Source organism: Pseudorca crassidens, chromosome 1, assembly GCF_039906515.1.
Source record: "Pseudorca crassidens isolate mPseCra1 chromosome 1, mPseCra1.hap1, whole genome shotgun sequence".
Lineage (NCBI taxonomy): Eukaryota > Metazoa > Chordata > Mammalia > Artiodactyla > Delphinidae > Pseudorca > Pseudorca crassidens.
The window spans coordinates 113,326,887-113,347,725 of NC_090296.1; the positions used below are offsets into that span (position 1 = coordinate 113,326,887).

Below are 20,839 nucleotides of genomic sequence, written 5' to 3' on the forward strand. Positions count from 1 at the left end.
CCGTGTGCACAACTACTGAGCCTGCACTCTAGAGCACACGAGCCACAACTACTGAAGCCCGTGTGCCTAGAGCCCGTGCTCTGCAACAAGAGAAGACACCGCAATGAGAAGCCCGCGCACCACAACAAAGAGTAGCCCCCCGCTCGCCGCAACTAGAGAAAAGCCCGTGCGCAACAACGAAGACCCGACGCAGCCACAAATTAATAAAATTAAATAACCATTAAAAAAAAAAAAGAGATTGGTCTAGCCCAGAGTCAGGGGCGGAGGCCCAAGCCAAAAGAAAACTTACTCTGGACCCCAGCCTGGCCCACTCTACGTGTTCCACCTCTGCCTCTCCCTCCGGCACCCGAGTACCCCTGCCCCACCAACCGAAGGCATGAGCTAGGTATTCATCCCGTCCTTGCTCTTTCCCAGCTGAATGACCTTGAACAAGTCATGTAAATTCTCTGAGCCTCATTCCGAACACTGTACAGACACTGTCGAAATACCGTGAAACAGGTGTTATTATTGGCCCCATTTCGAAGAAACAGAGGGTCAGAGTTAGGGTACCTGCACGAGGGCTTACAGCTGCTTTAGTGCAGGTTAAATGGGATATTTTGTAAACTGCCCTCATAGTGCCCTGAATGCACTAGGTGCCCGGTATATGGTCACCATTATTACTATTTTTCTTACGGAAGTGAGTGACCCGGCAGGTCTCCAGATGCCCTCCGGGCCCTCGGCCATCCAGCCCGCTGGCCACCACATCACATGAGCCGTACTATCTTTAGCCAGGAAGATATTTATATGCCCCGGGTAAGTTTTTGCTGGTACGGGGGAGCCCCGGAGTCGGTGACCGCTGCATCCAGGTCCCCGGAGGCGGCCTCCGCGCCTGGGCCCGCCATGCCGCAGGGCCCTGGGGCCCTGATGCAGGTGTGGGTGGGCAGCCAGCTCTTCCAGGCCGACCGGGCCCTGCTGGTGGAGCACTGTGGCTTCTTCCGCGGCCTCTTCCGCTCAGGCATGAGGGAGGCGCGCGCGGCTGAGGTGCGCCTGGGCGCTCTGAGCCCGGACGGCTTCTGCACCATGCTGCGAGTGCTGCGCGGCGAAAGGCCGGCGCTGGCGGCCCCCGACGAGCTACTGCAAGCCGTGGAGTGCGCCGCTTTCCTGCAGACGCCGGCGCTAGCACGCTTTCTGGAGCACAGCCTCACGTCGGACAACTGCGCGCTGCTGTGCGACGCTGCCGCCGCCTTCGGCCTGCACGACGTCTTCCACAGCGCGGCGCTCTTCATCCGCGACGGCGCCAGCGAGCAAGCGGCCGAGCTGGCGCTACCCGAGGCTCGCGCCTACGTGGCGGCGCTGCGACCCAGCAGCTACGTGGCCATCAGCACTCACGCGCCGGCGCCCGGCTTCTTGGAGGACGCATCGCGCACCGTGTGCTACCTGGACGAAGAAGAGGACGCGTGGCGCACGCTGGCCGCGCTGCCCCTGGAGGCCAGCACGCTGCTGGCCGGCGTGGCTACGCTGGGCAACAAGCTCTACATCGTGGGGGGCGTGCGGGGCCCCAACAAGGAAGTGGTGGAACTGGGCTTCTGCTACGACCCCGACGGCGGCACGTGGCGCGAGTTCCCCAGCCCCCACCAGCCGCGCTACGACACGGCGCTGGCCGGCTTTGACGGCCACCTTTATGCCATCGGGGGCGAATTCCAGAGGATGGCCATGAGCTCCGTGGAGCGCTACGACCCGGCCACGGGCTACTGGAGCTTCGTGGCCAACCTGCCGCAGCCAGCTGCCGGCGTGCCCTGCGCCCAAGCCCGCGGCCGCCTCTTCGTGTGTCTGTGGCGGCCAGCCGACACCACGACTGTGGTGGAGTACACGGTGACGGCAGACGCGTGGCTGCCCATAGCCGAGCTGCGGCGCCCTCAGAGCTATGGCCACTGCATGGTGGCCCACCGCGATAGTCTCTACGTGGTGCGCAACGGACCTAAGGATGACTTCCTGCACTGCGCCATCGACTGCCTCAACCTGGCCACGGGTCAGTGGACAGCGCTGCCCGGCCAGTTCGTCAACAGCAAGGGCGCGCTTTTCACGGCCGTGGTGCGCGGCGACACCGTCTATACGGTCAACCGCATGTTTACGCTGCTCTATGCCATTGAGGGTGGTACCTGGCGGCTGCTCAGGGAGAAGGCCGGCTTCCCATGGCCCGGCTCCTTGCAGACCGTTCTCCTCAGGCTGCCTCCCGGTGCCCGCGGGCAGGTGGCGTCCACGACGCCAGAACTGTGACCCCTGGGCTGGGCTTTAGGAGGGGATGCCCAGAGTCTTCTCTGAGCCATGGCTGAGTCTATTAGACTGGCCTTAGGAGCTGCTGGGAACTTCTCTCTCCCTGCCCCAGGTGAGACATCGCGGGCCTTGTGCCTTCTGCTTCTGGTGGTGTGAACATGTCCAAGGATCTCAGGAAGCAACGACTCTGGCATCTCAACCCTAAAATTACTTGGGCTGTCTTGAGAGCTTGTGGGTCACAATGTCAATGGAAGGGATGGGGGGTAGGATTTCAATAATCCAGGCTTGTGTATGAATGGGCCAGTAATTGAGCACCAGCTGGGAGTGGGTTAAGTGATGTTAATCAAACTGACAGTCAGGCAAGAATTAGGCACCTACTGTGTGCTCAGCAGGGTGCTGCACCTAATGTGACTGTAGTGGACAGACAGGGGTCCATAAAGCTTAGAGTCTTGCCAAGGACAACAAAAGGTTTACACACATTTGTCTTGATCCACATAGGGCTAAAGGCAACAGGGCAAAAACAAACAAAAAAACCCAAACCCTGCAATATAATAAAGTCCTGAAGAAATCAGGGCAAAGGGAAAATAGGGAGAGGAAAAATATGTTACTTCAGGCAGAAGGGTAGTAAACTGTATGAAGAAGACAGGCAGGATAATTAGCTGCTAAATGGGGAGATTCAGAAGAGGAGAGACCGGGAAAGCTGGAGCAGATGGGAAGAGTCTGTGAGCCCTGCCTTTAAGGCAGAGCAGCCGTAGATGGAGGCCTTTGGGGAGGCAGTGAGGCTGCACTGGCTTGTAGAGACAGAAACTGAGCTGAACCTGGAGTGAGACCTGTGAGGGAAAAAGGGTTCCCCATACCCTCTAATGGGATGTGGGCCCGCAGGGGAGAACCCAGTTGGAAGTCCCTTATCCACTGCCCTTTTTGTCATCACTCCAGGGCAATAGACTATTAATTTCCATGACTTCAGGTTACTCAAGGTATGAGCCCAATTTTGGGCAGGTCTAACTGCCTCATCTTCCTCACCTGTATCCCTTCCTCTACATTCTACAGGTTAATTCTTTCCTCCTAGCCTCCACTCTTGCCATTCCCTGGACCTGGAACGCCGTTCCTCTTCCTCTCTGTTGGCTCTGTGCCTACCTTCTCTGTGCAGGGTTGGCTTTTCCCGACGATGGCTGCGTGCATTGCTCATTGCACCCCTGACTGACGTCCTTTTCCATGTGTGTGTGTGCACATGTGTGCAGCCGTGCACATATGTAGATAGCAAGAGCAGAGATCCTTTTGTGCTGTCAGCTAAGCTGGGACACTTTCCCACCTACAGAATAAAATGATGATGTCCTACAAAAGAACATGTCTACGCAACAGAAACAGACTCACAGACATAAAGAACAGACTTGTGGTTGCCAAGGGAGAGGAGGGGTCAGGGAGGGAAGGATTGGGAGTTTGGGATTAGTAGATGCAAACTATTATATGTAGGATGGATAAACAACAAGGTCCTACACTATACCACAGGGAACTATATTCAATATCCTGTGATAAACCATAATGGCAAAATATATGTATATGTATGAGTCACTTTGCTGTACAGCAGAAATTAACACAACACTGTAAATCAACTATACTTCAATAAAAAATTTTTTAAAAGAAAAACATGAGGTCCTGGGACTTCCCTGGTGGTGCAGTGGTTACAAATTCACCTGCCAACACAGGGGACATGGGTTCGATCCCTGGTCCAGGAAGATCCCACATGCCGTGGAGCAACTAAGCCCGTGTGCCACAACTACTGAGCCCACGCACCGCAACTACTGAAGCCTGCACACTCTAGGGCCCACGCTTCGCAACAAGAGAACCCCCACTCGCTGCAAAAGCCCATGCACAGCAACGGAGACCCAACACAGCCAACAAATAAATAAAATAAATAGTTTTAGAAACAAACAAAAAACATGAGGTCCTGAAAGACATCAGGCTGTAGAGATCACTAGTTAGGGACCTGCTGCTGACCTCTGGTGCTGACCTCTGGTGTTAGATGAGGACTCTTATCTCGCCTCTAGAGTACCCTGACCCTGGTTTCTGGTCAGATGCCCAGCTCAGTCCTCCAGCCTCTCCAAGCCTCTGGGCAGACTTCTCCGAGTGGTCCTAAGTGGTCTCCATCCTCCAAGACCCAAGGGCCGTGGGAAATCCTGGCCTCATCACAAATGGAGAATGCAGCATCAGCCTAGCACCTCCTGGGCATGGAGGCTAGTGTCTGGGCTGCCCCTCATTGCCTCCTCCCCTGACCTATGTTCCTGTGCCAAGCCCTGGAGAATGCTGCCCTCAGAAGCCTGGGACCTTTTAGGCCTGGATTAATTTAATCTGATGAGTCACAATAATAAATCCTGACTTGGGCATCCTGTGAATGACGTGCAAAGTACTTTCACATCCATCTCCCCACTCCAGCCCTACCTCAGTCATGGGAGTTGGGTACCTTCTCCCAACTGATGAGATGTGTGAGGTTCAGAGGTCAAGTGACTGGCCCATGCCACAGAGCCCCTCACTTTTTTGTTCTATCAATATGTAATTTTATTCACATGTCAAAGATTTATCTAACTCATTAATAAGGGAACCAAAAGAATGGTAGGGCTGGTTCAAAGGCACATTTGAGAGACAAGAGATCTGTATATGTTGTTGGAAAACATATACTGAAATAAGTTTGCCAAGGTACAGGTAAAGCCGGTTGGTGTCTTACGGGGAATAAAAACATAACTTTTGTGGTTCTCTACTGGACTAAATTCCTTTTCATCTTCACATACGTGCACATACATACTTGTACATGCAGCTACGTTAGCATGTAACTTTACAAAGTCAGGACCCTAATCAAGAGTAAATAGTAGAACGAAGGCACAGCCTCCTAGAGAATTAAATAACTCTTAGTGCTTCAACTCTGCCCCAGAATGACACTGAAAGGACATGCAGTCCTCCTTTTGCCTATTTTCAAGTTACGGATAATTTTTCTTAACAGCACAGACCGCTCTCCTCCTTGCTCACTCCTGATCAGTGCTAAGCGCACTTGCAGTCTGGAGATCCATTAGCTCATCTGCTCTCTCAACCCACAGAGCTTTGTTTGTCGGCTTTTAGAGCTGGCTGCGTGGACCAGCCCAGACAGGCCTGCTGGCTCCAGCGTTCGGTCGTCCTTAGGTCTAGACCAACCCTTCCTGAGACGCCTTTTATGTGTAATAAGCACACAGTGTTCACAGAGAGCGTTCCCACAGTGGACTTATTTAAGCTTTGTAAGAATTTTAAGTGGTAGGCAGCTTGGCAACATCCCCACTCCCTTCTTAAAGATAAAGGAAAAAAAAAAAAACCCGAACTCCCAAAGGTCGTGGGTGACTAGAAGAGGCACAGGTAGGAAGTGGCAGAGCCCGGCTTTGAACCCAGGGCCATGTGCTGTTTTCTGTCGCTGCCTCTCTGCTTGACTGACATCCTGGGATGGACGGGGTAGTTCTGCCAGTCTCCTTTACACTCCCCTCCCTGTTACCCTTCTCTCTGTGCCTCTTCTCCTTGGGGTTCATCTGCCCCCCTGGATTCAGCCCCTTTCCCTCCTCCTCCTGAGATAGGAAAATTAACTGTCCTGGGTTCTCTTGCCTTAGGATCTAGCTGGTAGAGGAATGGCCCCCTTCACGAGGGTGTTAATGACTGAAGGCCCTGGCAGGTATCTGCACTTTGACAGATACTCCCTCCCTCTCACAGTGTGGGGAGGTTTTCACAATCCAGCCCACCTTATCCTCTGGCCTCACAGGTCAGGCTGCATTGTTTCTTCCTGTAGCCTGCCACCCTCAGCAAGGATGGTTACCATGTCTGGTTTGCAGGTGAGGAAATCAGCAGAAAGCTGAAATGAGTCACCCAAAGTCACACAGCCAGTCAAGTGGAAGAGCAAGGACCTGGGACCAGGACTTGGGATTCTCAGCCTCTCATACCCTGGCATCCAGACTTGACCACTGCATGAAGGTGTTTGGGGATGCAAGGCAGCTGCAGGAGGGCAAATTACAGAGATACTTAGAGGTTACTAAGCCCGGAAGGCTGGGTTTGAAATCTCTCTGTGCCTGCCCAGAGGGACACTCTAAGAAGTTTGTCCTTCCAGAGAGATCTACACACACACACACACACACACACACACACACACAGGGCTTAATGCAGCAAGGAGCATCTTCCTGAACCTCCATGACGGCCCTGCAGCCCCACTCTCTGGAGCTCTCTCCAGTCTTCTACAAACTTTCTCCTTCACCCTGACTCTGGATGCCCTGCACCCCAAGCTTTCCTCTCCCTGGGAATCATCCTGGTTTGCTTACATAGCCTGCCTGACAGAGGCAGAAGGAGACACCAGCCCTTCCCACACCCTACCCAGGGCCTGCTTCCCTGCTGGCCTCTCTTCGGCCTGCTCATGTGGGCAGAGTCAACCTGATGATACGCCAGCCAGACCCTGTTGCTTTCCTGCTCAGACCCCTGGGTGCTCCTCATCTCCCTTGAGTGAAAGCCCAAGTCCTTTCAGGATCCCCTGCCCATTTCCTCCCTGACTTTATCTATCACCGCTCTCCCCCTGGCTTCATTGCTCTTCTTCAGGTACCCCGAGCATGCTCCCACCTCAGGGCCTTTGCACCGTGTCCCTCTGCCGGGCACACCTCCCTCCCTTAGCCGCCTGGCTCACTCTCCACCTCCTATGGGCCTTTGCCCAAATGTCACTTTCATTCTGAGGCCTTTCCTGACCACCCTACGTAAAATCTACCTCCCCCTTCTCTGCGTTCCCTACTCCTTTTCCTGTTTTCTTTCTCTCCATAGCATCTAGCATCATCTCCTATGCTCTATTTTTACTTGTTTAGTGTGTGTTTCCTTCTACTAAAGTTAAGCTCCATGAGGGCAGAGATTTGTGTCTGTTTGTTCACTGCTGTATCACCAGGACAGTGAACAGAACACAGTAGGGACTTAATAAATTTTGAATGAATGAATGGTGCTCAATGGATGTCAAAAGAATAAATGAATTAATCACATGGTCAACCAATCAAAGGAAAAACCCATAGAGAGAGGCTGTCGGATTTCAGAGGAGAGGGGTATCATTTCTGGCAGGGGTTGGGGTGGGCGGGTGACTAGGGGAGACCTTCATGAGAGGGTGATGAGCTGTGGGGTGCACAGCACACCGTGGGAAGAGTGGGATCTCAGAACAGCATCAGCTCAGAGGCCGCTTCTCCGGCTCCAGTGGAGGGGAGGAATTGGAAGTGCTAATCATCCTATGAAGAATTGCTCCTCTTGGCGGTGGAATACACACAGGGCTGGTCTGTTTATTTTCCTTTGGCCCCAAACATCTGGGCCTCTTTTTCATCCTAATTGCTTTGCTTCAAGTTGCTGTCACTTCCCAGGAACAGTGGCAAGTTTAACTGCTGGTGGGAGACACAGCTGTCGGCAGACAGGTCACCTCTGAGCAGGCCCATTGTGGCCGTGGAATACGGGACGCCCATGGAGGGGCGTCTCCCGGGACTCATCCCAGCAGTGTCCTCTGAAACCCTCATGATTCTGCCCCAGCTGAAGTGGGGCGCCTCTCTCTCTGGCACCTCAGCAACTAACAAAAGGTAAAGGGGTCCTTTTGTAGGGCTGCAGGGTCTTGGAGCAGGATATAAGCATCTCATCTAACCCCTCTTTTTACAGGGAGGAAAGGTAAGTTGGCAGGGGGCGGGGCAAATAACTTGCCTGGAGACACACAGCAATGCAGTGGACCACTCTGAGCTAAGACCCACATCTGTAGAATCCTCTTCCCATCACACCATGCTGCATCTCTTGTGTTGCCTTCCAGGACACCCATGAGTAAGATTCCCCAAAATGACCCATCAGGCCTTCCCTCCCCGATTCCAGACCTCCATCCTTACTTTTTCCAGTAAATATCACCCCTCTTGCGTCACATTAATTCAGCACTCTGCTTTCATTCAGCAGATAGAGACAAAGGACTTGGTCTCTAATGGTGGTATTTGGGCACCTGGGCCCTTCACGTCACACACACACACACACACACACACACACACACACTCACAATTTTGACAACTCTAAGGGTGGCCTTATGACTTTGGCCCACTGTGCTTTTCTTTCCAGTAACATATTTTCATTCTCACTGGAGCCTTCATGGATGGGCCTAGCCCCACAGTCCTGATTAGCAGAGGGAATTGCAGGGGCTCAGAGAGGGGGCGAGCGTCGGTTTGGGGTGGAAACAAGGTGCTGAGGCTCTGCCTTCTGACCATGGGAAAGTCTCTTCACCTTTCTGATATTAAGGTGTCTCCACTCTAGACAGGGAGGGTAATTCCTGTCCCAGAGGATGGTTATGAGAGTCAAATATGACCTAGAGGCTAGCACAGGTTATGCTCCCCATCCATATTCCTTTCTCCTCCCTCCCCCTCCTCACCCCTTATTGAGACCCTTTCTGTGAGACAGGCATGGGTGGGATGAGCCAAACATGGCCCTGCAATCCACGCATTTATCACTCAGTGAAGAAGCAGAGGATGGCGGAACAGGTAAGCATCGGCTTTGGCATCAGGAGACCTGGGTTCGTATTCCGGCTCCATCACTTGCCAGCTGTGTCATCTCGGGCAAACTCGGTTTCTTTATAAAACGTTGAGGGTGATAAGGCTTACCGTGCAGAGTTGTTGTGCAGGTAGATCACGGGAAGCCCCTGTAGCTCTCCCAGGAGGGAGGGAGGTTGGAGCCTGAGTGTGAAGAGCCTTGAACGCCAGGCTGAGAACATGGGTCTGTTCTGTAGGAAAAGGGAGCCATAGCAAAGGTTTGAGGTGGAGACTATGGAAGACGGATATCGTGCTTCTCGAATTCCAATACCAGGCCCCTCGCCCGCCCTGCCTGCCCCTCTAGAGCCACTCTCCCCTCCCCCTGCCTCCTGCCCCAGGAGGCTGCCCTGCTCTCTTGATTTTGGCTCCCCATGGGGGCACCTGAAGAAGACAAGGGGTAGGGAGGAGTGGGAGGTCCAGGGACTTCGTTGGTGGCTCCCTCCTTGCCGGGCTGCCTCACACTGACTTTTTTTCCTCCAGTGACCAGTCACAGCTCCTGTCAGGTTGCCCTTCCCGTGCAGCCCTCTCAGTCTCCAGGTTGTGGTGGCCACCTCTCCCCTCCCCCTGCAGGCCTGGGGGTAGTGAGAGCCCCACTCTTGCCAGCCCGGCACTATCCCTATAGTAGTAGCCTCCGTCTCTTTCCTCAAGTCTCCTCTAAGGACATGATCTGACTTGCCATCTCTTTCCTGCCATGATCCGTGCCCTGTTCGCTCCGGCTCTCGTCTCTCTGGGCATCTGTCACCGAGTGGCTTGGTTTGCTACAGCAAAGGATACAGGCTTACCTCGGGTTACTGCGCTTCGCTGTATCGTGCTTCACAGATGTTGATTTTTTCTACAAATTGTAAGTTAGTGGCAACCCTGCATTGAGCAAGTGTCACACCATTTTTCCAACAGCACTTGCTTACTTTGTGTCTCTGTGTCCCATTCTGGTAATTCTCACAGTATTTCAAACGTTTTCATTATTATTATATTTATTATGGTGATCAGTGATCAGATGTTACTGTTATAATTGTTTGGGGGTGCCATGAACTGTGTTCATATAAGACTGTGAACTCAATGGATAACATTAGTTTTTATGTTATTTTCCATAACATAACATTTTGTGGAAAAACCCAAACGGACTTTTTGGCCAACCCAGTAGAATACAATATAGTGTAAACATAACTTTTACACGCACTGGGAAACCAAAAAATTTGTGTGACTCACTTTATTGTGATATTTGCTTTATTGAAGTGGTCTGGAACCGAACCCGCAATATCTCTGAGATATGCCTGTTCTGGAAAATGTCCATCTCAGTATCTTGGCCTGATTACACAGTGATGGGAATCAGAGAAACGTCTTACCAGAAGGGGTGGTGCCTCAGTGACCGGAAGCTAGGGCCTTGCCTCCCAAGCCACTTGAATTTGAGGGGAAAAAAGTGACCTTTAGAAGCTCTTGGAGGAGTGGCTGGGAATGAAACCACCAAATGCATGAGCTCCAGGGAGCACAGCTTCTGCTGCCCCCTCCCAAGTGAGGGACCAGGCAGGTCTGCAGCCCTGGCCACTAGGCAGGGCCTGGTTCTCCACTGCCCTGGTTAGACCTGACCTTTACTAGGTTTAACCAAGAGGTCCTGAGGGGGACAGCAGGGAGCCCTAGAGACATTTATTCCAGGCCCAGCCCTGCCACCCATTTGCTGGGTGATGTCGCGCCCCATGCTCTACCTCTCTGAGCCCCACTTTGCATCTGTCACTGAAGATGATAGCCTTTGGTGCACACATCCGCTGTGTGGTCAAGTGAGGGGATGTGTGCACATGTTCACTGGTGGTCAAGTGAGGGGACGTGTCTGCAAGCCCGTGTTGAGGGGAACCCAGTGCTCCAGCTTCTAGCTCAGACTTTCTGGATTCTAACTCAGTTCTAGCACTTTCTGACCAGGTGACCTTGGGCAGTTCTTAACCTCTCTGAGCCTCAGGTGGCATCTGTCAATGAAGACTGTTGGGAGGTGAGCGAGCTAGTACACAGAAGGAGCTTAGGATAGTACCAGGCCCACAGCAAGTGTCAGTAAACCCCAGAAAACTTTCCACCCTCAGGCGAGGTCAGTGGGTTATCTTGCCAGTAGCAGTCGTTCTGGCTTCAGATGGAGAAGGCAAATAATGTCTACATGGTGTGGTTGGGAACCTCAAAGAGGGCCTTTGGCCTTGAAAGCATCTTTCACCATTCTTCCTGGTTGGCCATTATCTCCAAAGTGTAACCCCGGGACCCTGCACTGTCTTAGGGTCATAGGCCTGGTGGGGTGGAAGGGCAGGCATGTGAGTCCTCTCGCCAGACACTGAGACGGTGTCATCCCTGTGATCCTTGGGCCCCAGCCCCTGTACCCAAAGGCACTGAACGCTTGGGGAGCTCAAAATATTTCTCTTAGCTTCAGCAGCAGTGACCTACCTTGAAACCCGAGAACAACTATCACTCAGCCATTTCCTTGGCCACCTGCCCCCACGTAGCCTGGCATCGGGGTGGGCAGAGCAAAGCTGCTCATCACCGAGACAGGGCTGGTCACCTTCTTGACCAGCAGTGCCCACCCCTCTCCTCAGAGCTCAGCCTGGTCCACCACAGAGAGCATGGTCACCGCTGCCAGCCTGCTCAGGGACAGTGACCCATGCTTGTTTCTGTCCAGCCCTGCTGCCATCAGAAAGGGGCCGTGTGCTCCCCAAAGGAGCACATCACAGGGATCATGAGCCAACTTGGACCTCTGTCCCTTCCACAGGGCACTAGGGGCCTCGTGCAGATTAGCACCGGCACCCTCCCAGCAGCCACAAGGATGCCTTACTCTGGTCCCAGCCACGTGGTCCCTCCAGGCTCTGAGGGGCTGGGCACTAAGGAATGGGGACCGGCTGCCTTTGTGCCCTGAAACCACTGTGCTGATAGTGTCATCCCAAGTACCCAGAGCTTCCCTTAATACCTTCTGGTGAGTCTTTCACCTGGCAATTCAGTGAAACGTCTACGGAAGCCAGTTACCTTTGGCATGGCCACTCCCCAGAGGGCTAACTTTCATGGTTTCCCTCCTCCCCTACTTTCCTCCCTCTTCCTTCTGCAAACATTCAGAGCACCTCCTCTACCACAAGCTGCGCCAGGCATGGGGGCAGAGAGACAAAGCGAGTTCGGTCCCCACCCCCAGGGCTTCACATGGAATGACGGAGGTGCCCCGTCAGCAGTTACAGGACCACAAGGTGTCCCTGATGGATACAAGCCCCTTGGTGAGACCCAGGACCTCCAAGCCTCCTGGCTGTCCATGCCTCGGCCCATATTTCCCTCATCCTGCTTTACAGCCTTAGACTTTTCTCTAGATTCGAGGGGTGACAGGACACCCTCTGCCCCATTTGGCGCTGCCTTTACTCATATTCTCTCATTGCATCCAGCAGGGTGCTTTGGTTGTCAGCAAGAGAAACCAACTTTGGCTAAGTTAAGGAGAGCAGAATTCTAGTGGAAGGACGTTGGGTACCTCTAGGCTCCCAGGGATCGTCAGAGCACTGGCTGAGAAAGGACAGAAGGAGTGTGCTCAAGGTTCCAAGGTGACACGCCAGAGTTGGCCTGGCCTTGTGCAGGTGACATGTGCCCACCCCCTGGTCAGGAGAGGACAGGGCACTTTGACAACAAGATGACCCACAGCTGGGGGAGGTAATTCCTCCAGGTTCACTGGGTATCATTTAAAAATAAGGGAGGGGCTAACCAAAAGTTTATCCAAGTTTGCTTTCTACATCAATAAACTCTGCCAAATACTCAACAAAAAAAAGGGAGAATGGCCCCTAGCTGGGTGGCCAGAAAACAGCAGTGCTCACTATGGTCTCCCTTCCATCCCCCATGTTGGCACCACTGTGTCAACTCTATAGCTCGCTGGCTGCAGCATGAAATCCAAACTCCTCAAGGCCCAGCCACGGCCCTCCAGGCACACTGAGGAGCTCACCAGTTCCCTCCCACCCCAGGTGGTCTCATGCCTGGGTGACAGCGGCCTGGAATGCCCTTCCTCTCCTTCTCCATGCGAAGGACTCCTGCCCATCCTGCAAGACTCAGCTCAGTTGTGCCCCCTCCTGGACGACACCTCGTGCCAGCCTGAAGTTCATGTCTCAGCCTGGCTCAAGCTCCTGCGGGTGGGGGCTCACCTCTGCCTGGAGGCTGCCCTCCCTGCACCAGCACTGGTGGCTTAGGAGCTGTGTCTGTCCCCCTGGCGGAGCTCCTGATGCTCTCCCCGCCACCCCCCATCTCCTCCTTGTGCCAAGCACAGGGTCGGCGGAGGTTCATGACATTGCTTGGCTGCTGAGGGTTTCAGAGTCTGTCATTAAGCCATGCCCTGGGCTGGCCTGTCCTGGGTCCCTGGTTCCCCAGCCCCCTGGCTTCCATCCTTCCACTCTCACCCGGCACCCAGTGAATGTCTCTGTTCAGCCTGGAAACATTTTCTTGACGACAATAAATAAATAAATAAATAAAATCATAGGTTAAAAATCTCGAGCAATAAAACAGCAGATGACGTTGCATGGGCAACTTCCCAGAGGACACAGAACACACGTCTCCTGAGTGGGTGGCCTTATAAGGACAGGTTCAGGAGGAGAATGGGCAGGAGGCAGAGCCACCCACCAGCAGAGGGGGAGGTTGGCATGGGGGTGGGTGCCCCACCGTTGGGCCGGGAGTGGAGCCTGCAGGCTAGGACCCAGCTCCACCGGAGGAGGGGGAAAAGTACCACCTCCAGAGGTCCTCGCTGGGCCAAAGCCCGCTTGTCCTTCTGCCTTCCCGGCTTTAGCAGCACAGGCTCTGACCTGCTGCCAGCCAGCTGCCACGCTGCCCTACACCGCCCAGCCGAGCACCAGGAAGCCGCCCACCCTAGGACAGGCCATTTCTCATTCTTCTTCCTACTTCCCTGCACTCGTGGCCCAGCAGGGCTTGGCACCCAGCTGGCACCCAGTAAAGCTGTATTGGCTGGAAGATTAGTAAGTGAGTGGTTGTTTGGTGGTAGTTTTAGCTCATCAGCTGGGCTGTAACGCCTGGAATACAGGGGCAGCACCTTCTCAGGGAGACCAGCGCACAGCTGAGCAGGTGCTTAGCAAAGGATTTGGTGCTTGAGTGGGGCCTGCTTTTGAGTAGAGCTGAGCAATCAGTTCTTACCTCACTCAGGACCACTTTTTCCCCGGCATGAAGGCACACACCTCCACAGCTGCTCCAGAGAATGCCTGTGACAGGGGCTTCACTCCTCCTGAGGACAGTGTGTGTGGGGGTATAAGAGAGAGAGGGAGTTTCTAGGAGATTCCTGGTTGTTTAAGGGTTCCTCTGAGCCCAGCATGTCTGGGAACAAAGCCCTCACCCTTGGGGTCAGAGGGCGAGGGGAGGTGTGCACCAGGAGGCCCTGTCCTGAGGGAGGGGCTTTGGAAGCCTCCCCCAATCTCATAGGAAAGACTCTTTCCAGAGCTCCCAAAAGCTCCAAATCCTCCTTGAAGTGAGTCTACAAAGAGACAGAATGGATGGTGAAATAAGGTGAAAACTGGGAATGCCACCCCATCCCTTGGCAGGCTTTTTACTCAGCCAAACCTTATCATTTATGAGCCACTGTTCATGAGGTAAGCATTGCTGTCTCCCTGAATCCTCTTTTAAAAGGCAAAGCGTGTTTCTCTGCAAGGGCCGACAATCACCCCTCTGATCACCAGATAAGATAGGAGGACAGGGCAGGATGGGGAGCGGGCAGGGAGGGAGTGTGGAAGGAAGGGGGCTGAGAGGGGAGGAGGGTCCGGGAAGAGGAAGCTCCTGACACCTCCACGTGATCCTTGGAGGCCAGCTGTTACCTGAGGGTGAGTCCTCCTCCACTATCTCCAGAATGGAAGGGTCAGGGCCAAGAGGAGGCTCTGGCAGCCCCTCAGCTGGCACTGCTCCCGGTGCCAGGAGAATGTTGTCAGCTGCCGAAGGTTGACTCAAGTTGAAGCAAGAGCCCCAGAGGCTCCTGTTAGAGGTGAGAGAGGAGAAGAGCCAGCTGTGTTAGCTTGAGCCTGGTGAGGGCCCAGGCTCAGACCCTGACCCCTGGGTAAGGCCTGCTCCACTGTCATTCTGTTCCAAAATAGAAATGTCCTTTGTATAACGAGTAATGCAAAACACAACAAAACTCCCTTATGTGACTGCCTGAAATTCCACCATTAGTCACGTATTATTTTGGGTTAAGCATTGCCCCCTGTGCTGGACGGAATAATGGTCCCCCAAAGACATCCACGTCCTAATCCTTGGAGTTATTATCTACCTTACATGGTAAAAGGGACTTTGCAGATGAGATTAAGTTAAGGATTTTGAGATGGGCGATTATCCAGATGGGCCCAAAATAATCATAAAGATCCTTATAAGAAGGAGGCAGAAGGGTCAGCTAGTTAGAGGGCACACATTTCCCTGGGAAGGGAACACACAAAGAACTTGAGGTTTCAGCCTGAAATAGTTTCTGAGGGCCTCCCACACACACACCACACCCTCCCCATGAGGGAACATGGTTGGGACACAGAAGGGGAGACAGAGTATATGGGAACAGAAGTGAAAGCAAAGCCTCAGGGAGCACTTGCTTCATTCTGCATCCTTGGGCCAGGCCTTGGTCACCACCTGGTCCCCTGACTCCACCATCCGCCTGGCTTCCTCTCCAAGGGTCACATTGTTTAGACTCTGGCTTCTGGTAGCTGAGTGTGTCATCTGCTGCTGTTTCAAGGGGACACCAATGACCTTACTGTTAGCTGTAGAGATTATCTTTCTCCCAGAATCCTCTGCTCATAACACCTTCTTAAACCCTGCTGACCAAAGAGGCCGAGTCACTGGGGGAGAGGTTCTCCCAGGTTTTCTGAGTTTGATTATAAATGCTAGAGATTTGTTAACCATAATGATAATGAGAAGGATGACAGAGTAAAGGTAGTAGTGATTATAGAACAAAGCAGGGTATAAATATGTATCAATAATAGCTACTAGATGCCATGTCACAAGCTTCCTGTACGCTCTCCTGTTCAATCATCCTAACTGGGAAATTTTAGTGTCCATATTTTATGAATAAGAAACTGAGGCACAGAGAGGTTATGTGACTTGCAAAAGGTCACATAGATAGTTTGTAATAGGGCTGTAGTTTCAGCTCAAATCTGACTTCAGAGTCCATGCCTTTAACTACCACACTATTCTACCTCCTAAAAAATAATTTAAACTAACTGGGTCCATTGATGTCTCATTTTTAATCAAGCAATAGTTTTCTAGGGATGGGAAAGTTTGGGGCAGGTGGGAGAAGGATGGGGGAGTGATATGGAGGAAGGCCCTGTGACGTGGGGGAGAGGCCAGCCAACTGGTCGCCTCTAAACAAGGGGACCTAAGAAGGTGGCAGACTGAGGCCAGATTACCTTAATCAAAACATAAATAGCTTTAGATTTAACATTACATCTTAGAAATTGAATTTGAATTTTACTGTCTTTTCCAAGAGCAGTTTTATTTTTGACTAACAATGCCATCTCGCTGATTTCTGAAATAGTTTTATGTTGCCTGCAAGTTATTTAAAGCAAGTTTCAAGGCCCAAGAATATTTTTAATGTAATTTCAAGTTGGCAGGCATTGAGGCTTAATGGAAAGCACCCAGGGGCTGGATGGGCCTCAGGAAACCTGGGTTGGAGTCCCAAACTTGTTGTTTAGGCTTGTGTGGGCCTCCAGAAGTCCTCACTGCATGTTCAAACAAGATTTTATTTGCGCTTTTTACAGGCCTCAACTCCAGGTCCAGCCCTGTTTGTTGGGTGGAGGGGGCTGAGAGGTTTTGGTTCTGTGCTAATTGCTGCAGGTCATTGCTCAGGGCAGCTGAGAAGGGCAGAGGCATCAGCGTCTTGTCTTCTGACCTCTGCTTGCCTGAGTCATGGGCAGCTCCAGCAATTTGTCCCCTCAATCCCTGGGGACCTCCAGAAGCTAGGCCTGGAGTGACTGGAGACAACTTTGGTCCCAACCTGCCCAATCCCCAAATGAGGAAAGACTGACATAGGACCACAGATTGTGAGAGCAGAAGCCAGATCTCTGGCTCTGATATCAGACACACTGGCCATGGGCCCATTAAACTGAATAAAAATCCCCCGAGATACTGGCCTAAAAACAGACACATAGATGAATGGAACAGAATAGAGAAACCAGAAATAAACCCACACATATGTGTGGTCAATTAATTTACAACCAAGGAGCCAAGAATATACAATGGGGAAAAGACAGCCAGTCTCTTCAATAAATGGTGTTGGGAAAACTGGACAGTCACATGCAAAAGAATAAAACTCAACCACTATCTCACACCACACACAAAAATTAACTCAAGGGAATTAAAGACTTGAATGTTAGACATGAAACCATGAAAATCCTAGAAGAAAAAATAGGCAGTAAGCTCCCTGACATCGGTTCTGGTGATGATTTTTTGAATCTGACACCCAAAGCAAATGCAACAAAAGCAAAAGTAAACAAGTGGGACTACATCAAACTAAAAAGCTTCTGCACAGTAAAGGAAACTATCAACAAAGTGAAAAGGCAACCTACATAGTGAGAGAAAATATTTGCAAATCATATATCTGATAAGGGGCTAATATCCAAAATATATAAAGAACTCATACAACTCAACATCAAAAAAACATACAATATGGTTAAAAAATGGGCAGATCTGAAAGGACATTTTTCCCAAATAAGACATACAGGTGGCCAACACGTACATGAAAAGATGCTCAGTATCACTAATCATCAGGGAAATGCAAATCAAAACCACAATGAGATACCATCTCACACCTGTCAGAACGACTATTATCAAAATGACAAGGAATAGCAAGTGCTGGTGAGGGTGTGGAGAAAAGGGAACCCTTGAGAACTGTTACTGGGAATGTATATTGGTGCAGTCACTATGGAAAACAGTGTGGCGGTTCCTCAAAAAATTAAAAATAGAACTACCATATGATCTGGCAATTCCACTTCTGGATACTATCTAAAGAAAACAAAAACACTAACTTGCAAAGGTATCTGCATCCCCATGTTCATTGCTCTACTATCTACAAGAGCCAAGATATGGAAACAACCTAAGTGTCCATTGATGAATGCATGGATAAAGAAACTGTGGTGTAAATATACAATGGAATATTATTCATTGTAAAAAAAGAATGAGATCTTGCCATTTATAACAACATGGATGGGCCTTGAGGGTATTATGCTAAGTGAAATAAGTAAGACAGAGTAAGACAAATACTGTATGATCTCTCATATGTGGGATATTAAAAAACAAAGAAACAAATAAAAACAAGCTCATAGATACAAAGAACTGATTAGTGGTTGCCAGAGGTGGGGGATGGAAGGGGGGGAAATGGGTGAAGGGGGTCAACAATAACAACCAAAAAATCAATTAAAAAAAGAAAAAGAATCTCCAGAGAGCTTGTTATAATAACAAAACAGATTCCCAAGGGCTGCCAAGCTGGACTTTCTGAATCAGATTATCCAAGAGTGGGGCCTTGGACATTTTAACAAACTCCCCAGGGTATTCTTATGGATAGCAGTCAGGGCTAATCACTCCACTTATCCTAGGGAAACTTAGGCCCAAAGAGGCCTTGAGCCAGTCATCAGCAGAACCAAAATCAGAATTAGGTCTTCTGACCCACAGTTAGATATTCTTTGCACCCCAAGACCAGAAACCTACAGGATCCAAAGAACTGCACATCATTTATTTGTTTTAATTTTCTTAAACTCAAAGTTACTAATGCCCATAGTTTAAAGAATCAAATATAGGTCATTTTACACAGCATATATGAAGACAGTTCCTCGCCTATGCAACTCCATCTGCCCCTCCCCGCAAGGAACCACTTTCAACTCTTTTAGCTGATTCTTTTGGTATTGAAGGAAACCAGACTGTCACCCCAAAATATGCCTCTTTGACATAATTATTTTGAGCTGAAGGCAATTAAGAAGCAGCAAATGCAGGAAAAGCTCTCTACCCTTCCCCTCTTTTCTGCTTAAAGGCAGGATATAAATTCTCCTTTTCTGGAGACAGATTCTTGTCAGCCCAGAAATGTACCAGGGGAGCCTACAAACCAACCTTACTCCATTAGCTCCCTCCCATATATTTACCTTCCCACAGTTTGCCATCCTTGGAAGCCTAAAACTGTTTTCCTTTGTCCTATCATTTCTCTACAAATTTATTGTTCTTTGTTGAAGATGCTATATAAGCCAGAGTTCTAAACTGCTACTTTGAGATACTTTTCATTTAAGTTTCTCAGGCATGATATGTGCCACATGCATTAATAAACTTTTATTTTTCTCTTGTTAATCTTTTTGTTAAAGAGCCCCAGTTGAAATCCTAAGATGGCTAAAGTTTTGCCTCCTTTACAGTATTTATTCCCACCCTTGGCATCATTTGCATTTTTACGAGTATGCATCAATTTGTTATTCTTATGTGGTCTTCATAATACAGTCAGGAGGGAATGCCAGGGATGCGTGGGCACCGCGAGGTGCGTCCAGGGTCACTGGGCGCAGGCTACCAGCTCCTCCAGGGCTTGCTCACGGCGGTTGCCGTGGACCAGCAGCACCTCCTTGATCCGGTCCTGCTGGAAGCCCATGTCTCTGAACTGCTCTGAGAGGCGCAGGAACTCCCCTGCCTGAGGAACAGGAGGCAGAGAGGGCGTGGGGGACTCTGTGAGGCTGGGCCTCTGCCCTGGGGAGCCCCCTCCCAGGTGGTCACTGTACATACCCCCAGAAAGCTGTGACCCCCACAGGCCAGGTGAGCCTGATCCTGGGCAGCACCTGTGGTTTTCCTGTACCTCAGTGACATGGGCTCAAACCTCCCTTCCTGTGCCAAGGAAGGGGAGCCCAGCCAGGCTGCCAGCTCTCTCTGTGCGGCTTTCCTTCCCCACTCTGGCTCACTCCTGACTCCCTGTGCTCGGGTGCTGCGCTGGGGCAGGAAGAGGAAGGCTGCATACTGGTGCCCAGAGGATGCACAGCGCAGGGTCTCTGTCCAGGCCCCAAACCCTGCCAAGGTCTCACACAGTACAGCCTCTCCCTGCCTTCCTCCTCCGGCCCCAGTGCTTGAAACTTCCCTGCCCCTCCCCACTCCTCTCCTCAGCATCTCTCTTACCCCTGCATCCCTCCCTCAGCCTCTGTGAAGACTGCTGGCCTGAACCAACTGCCAGTTGTGGACAGGTCACATTCATCAGGCCCTTAGAATGTCCTCCTACTGGGACCACAGCCACATGCATTCTGGGTTTCCAGGTAGGCGGCACACTCCCTGAGCACAGAGTTCAAGCACCTTTCTGCTACCTATCTGGCTCCTGTCTGGGTGTCTGACAAGGAGTGAAAGTCAATGTTTGTTGTGTTGATTCAGTTAAATAACACTAAAGCCCTCTCTCCTGCTTCCTCCCCACCCCTTCCCCTTCCCCTTCCCCCTCCCCTCCCCTATCCCTTCCCCTTCCCCTACTCCTTCCCCTTCCATTACCCCTTCCCTTTCCCTTACCCCTTTCCCTTCCCCTTGGGTCCTCTCCCCTTCCCCTTCCCCTTGGGTCCTCTTGCCTTCCCTGTGTCCCATCTCCCTGGGCTGTCTCCTTCTCCCCAGGGCTGAGCAAACAGGCTGTCTCCTGTGGCCCCCAGGTCGGCTCTGGCACTGGTCCTCCCCAGCACACCAGGCTCATGTGTGCACCCCACACCTCCCCTCCCCGGAGGCCCAGGCTGGAAGCCCTGCTGACCTGGCTCTCGGAGAACTGGAACATCTCCATGGCCTCATCCACCAGGCCTTCCTCGTAGCCCTGTCGCAATAGCCGGTCACAGGCGCTAAGGTAGCTGAGAAACTGGGCAGGAAAGGGGCACAGAGGGAAGGAGGTTAAGAGGGGTGGCAGGGGCAGCAGATGGGGTGGAGGAGGCACCCAAGGGCCTCGTTAAGGCTGAGCTCAGGGCCAGGCTGACTGGGCAACCTGCCACACACAACGTGGCCCCAGAGACCCATGAGCCAACAGAAGAGGGTCAGAGGCCTCCCCTGGGGACAGGTGGACAGCAAAGCCTCACCAA

At 51.8% G+C, this 20,839-nt stretch overlaps 2 protein-coding genes across 2 annotated transcripts in view; one reads left to right on the forward strand and one right to left on the reverse strand.

Annotated features, from left to right (window-relative positions):
• The first annotated feature begins 366 nt into the window (after positions 1 to 366).
• On the forward strand, positions 367 to 3,900 carry KBTBD13 (kelch repeat and BTB domain containing 13). The gene has a single exon (XM_067750449.1). The coding sequence runs from the start codon at positions 748 to 750 to the stop codon at positions 2,254 to 2,256; it is 1,509 nt and encodes a 502-aa protein (XP_067606550.1). The 5' UTR covers positions 367 to 747; the 3' UTR covers positions 2,257 to 3,900.
• A 14,599-nt stretch (positions 3,901 to 18,499) lies between these two features.
• Positions 18,500 to 20,839, reverse strand: part of UBAP1L (ubiquitin associated protein 1 like) — a 28,637-nt gene continuing 26,297 nt past the window's right edge. Inside the window, exons 6-7 of the mRNA XM_067750489.1 lie at positions 20,521 to 20,622; positions 18,500 to 19,440 (exon numbers count right to left, since the gene is read on the reverse strand). Coding sequence (XP_067606590.1) covers positions 19,306 to 19,440; positions 20,521 to 20,622 — 237 coding nt within the window. The 3' untranslated portion in view covers positions 18,500 to 19,305. The remainder of the gene's footprint in view (positions 19,441 to 20,520; positions 20,623 to 20,839) is intronic.

Coding starts and splice junctions, on each gene's coding strand:
- KBTBD13 (XM_067750449.1), top strand. CDS start 748: ATGAGCCGTACTATCTTTAGCCAGGAAGATATTTATATGCCCCGGGTA.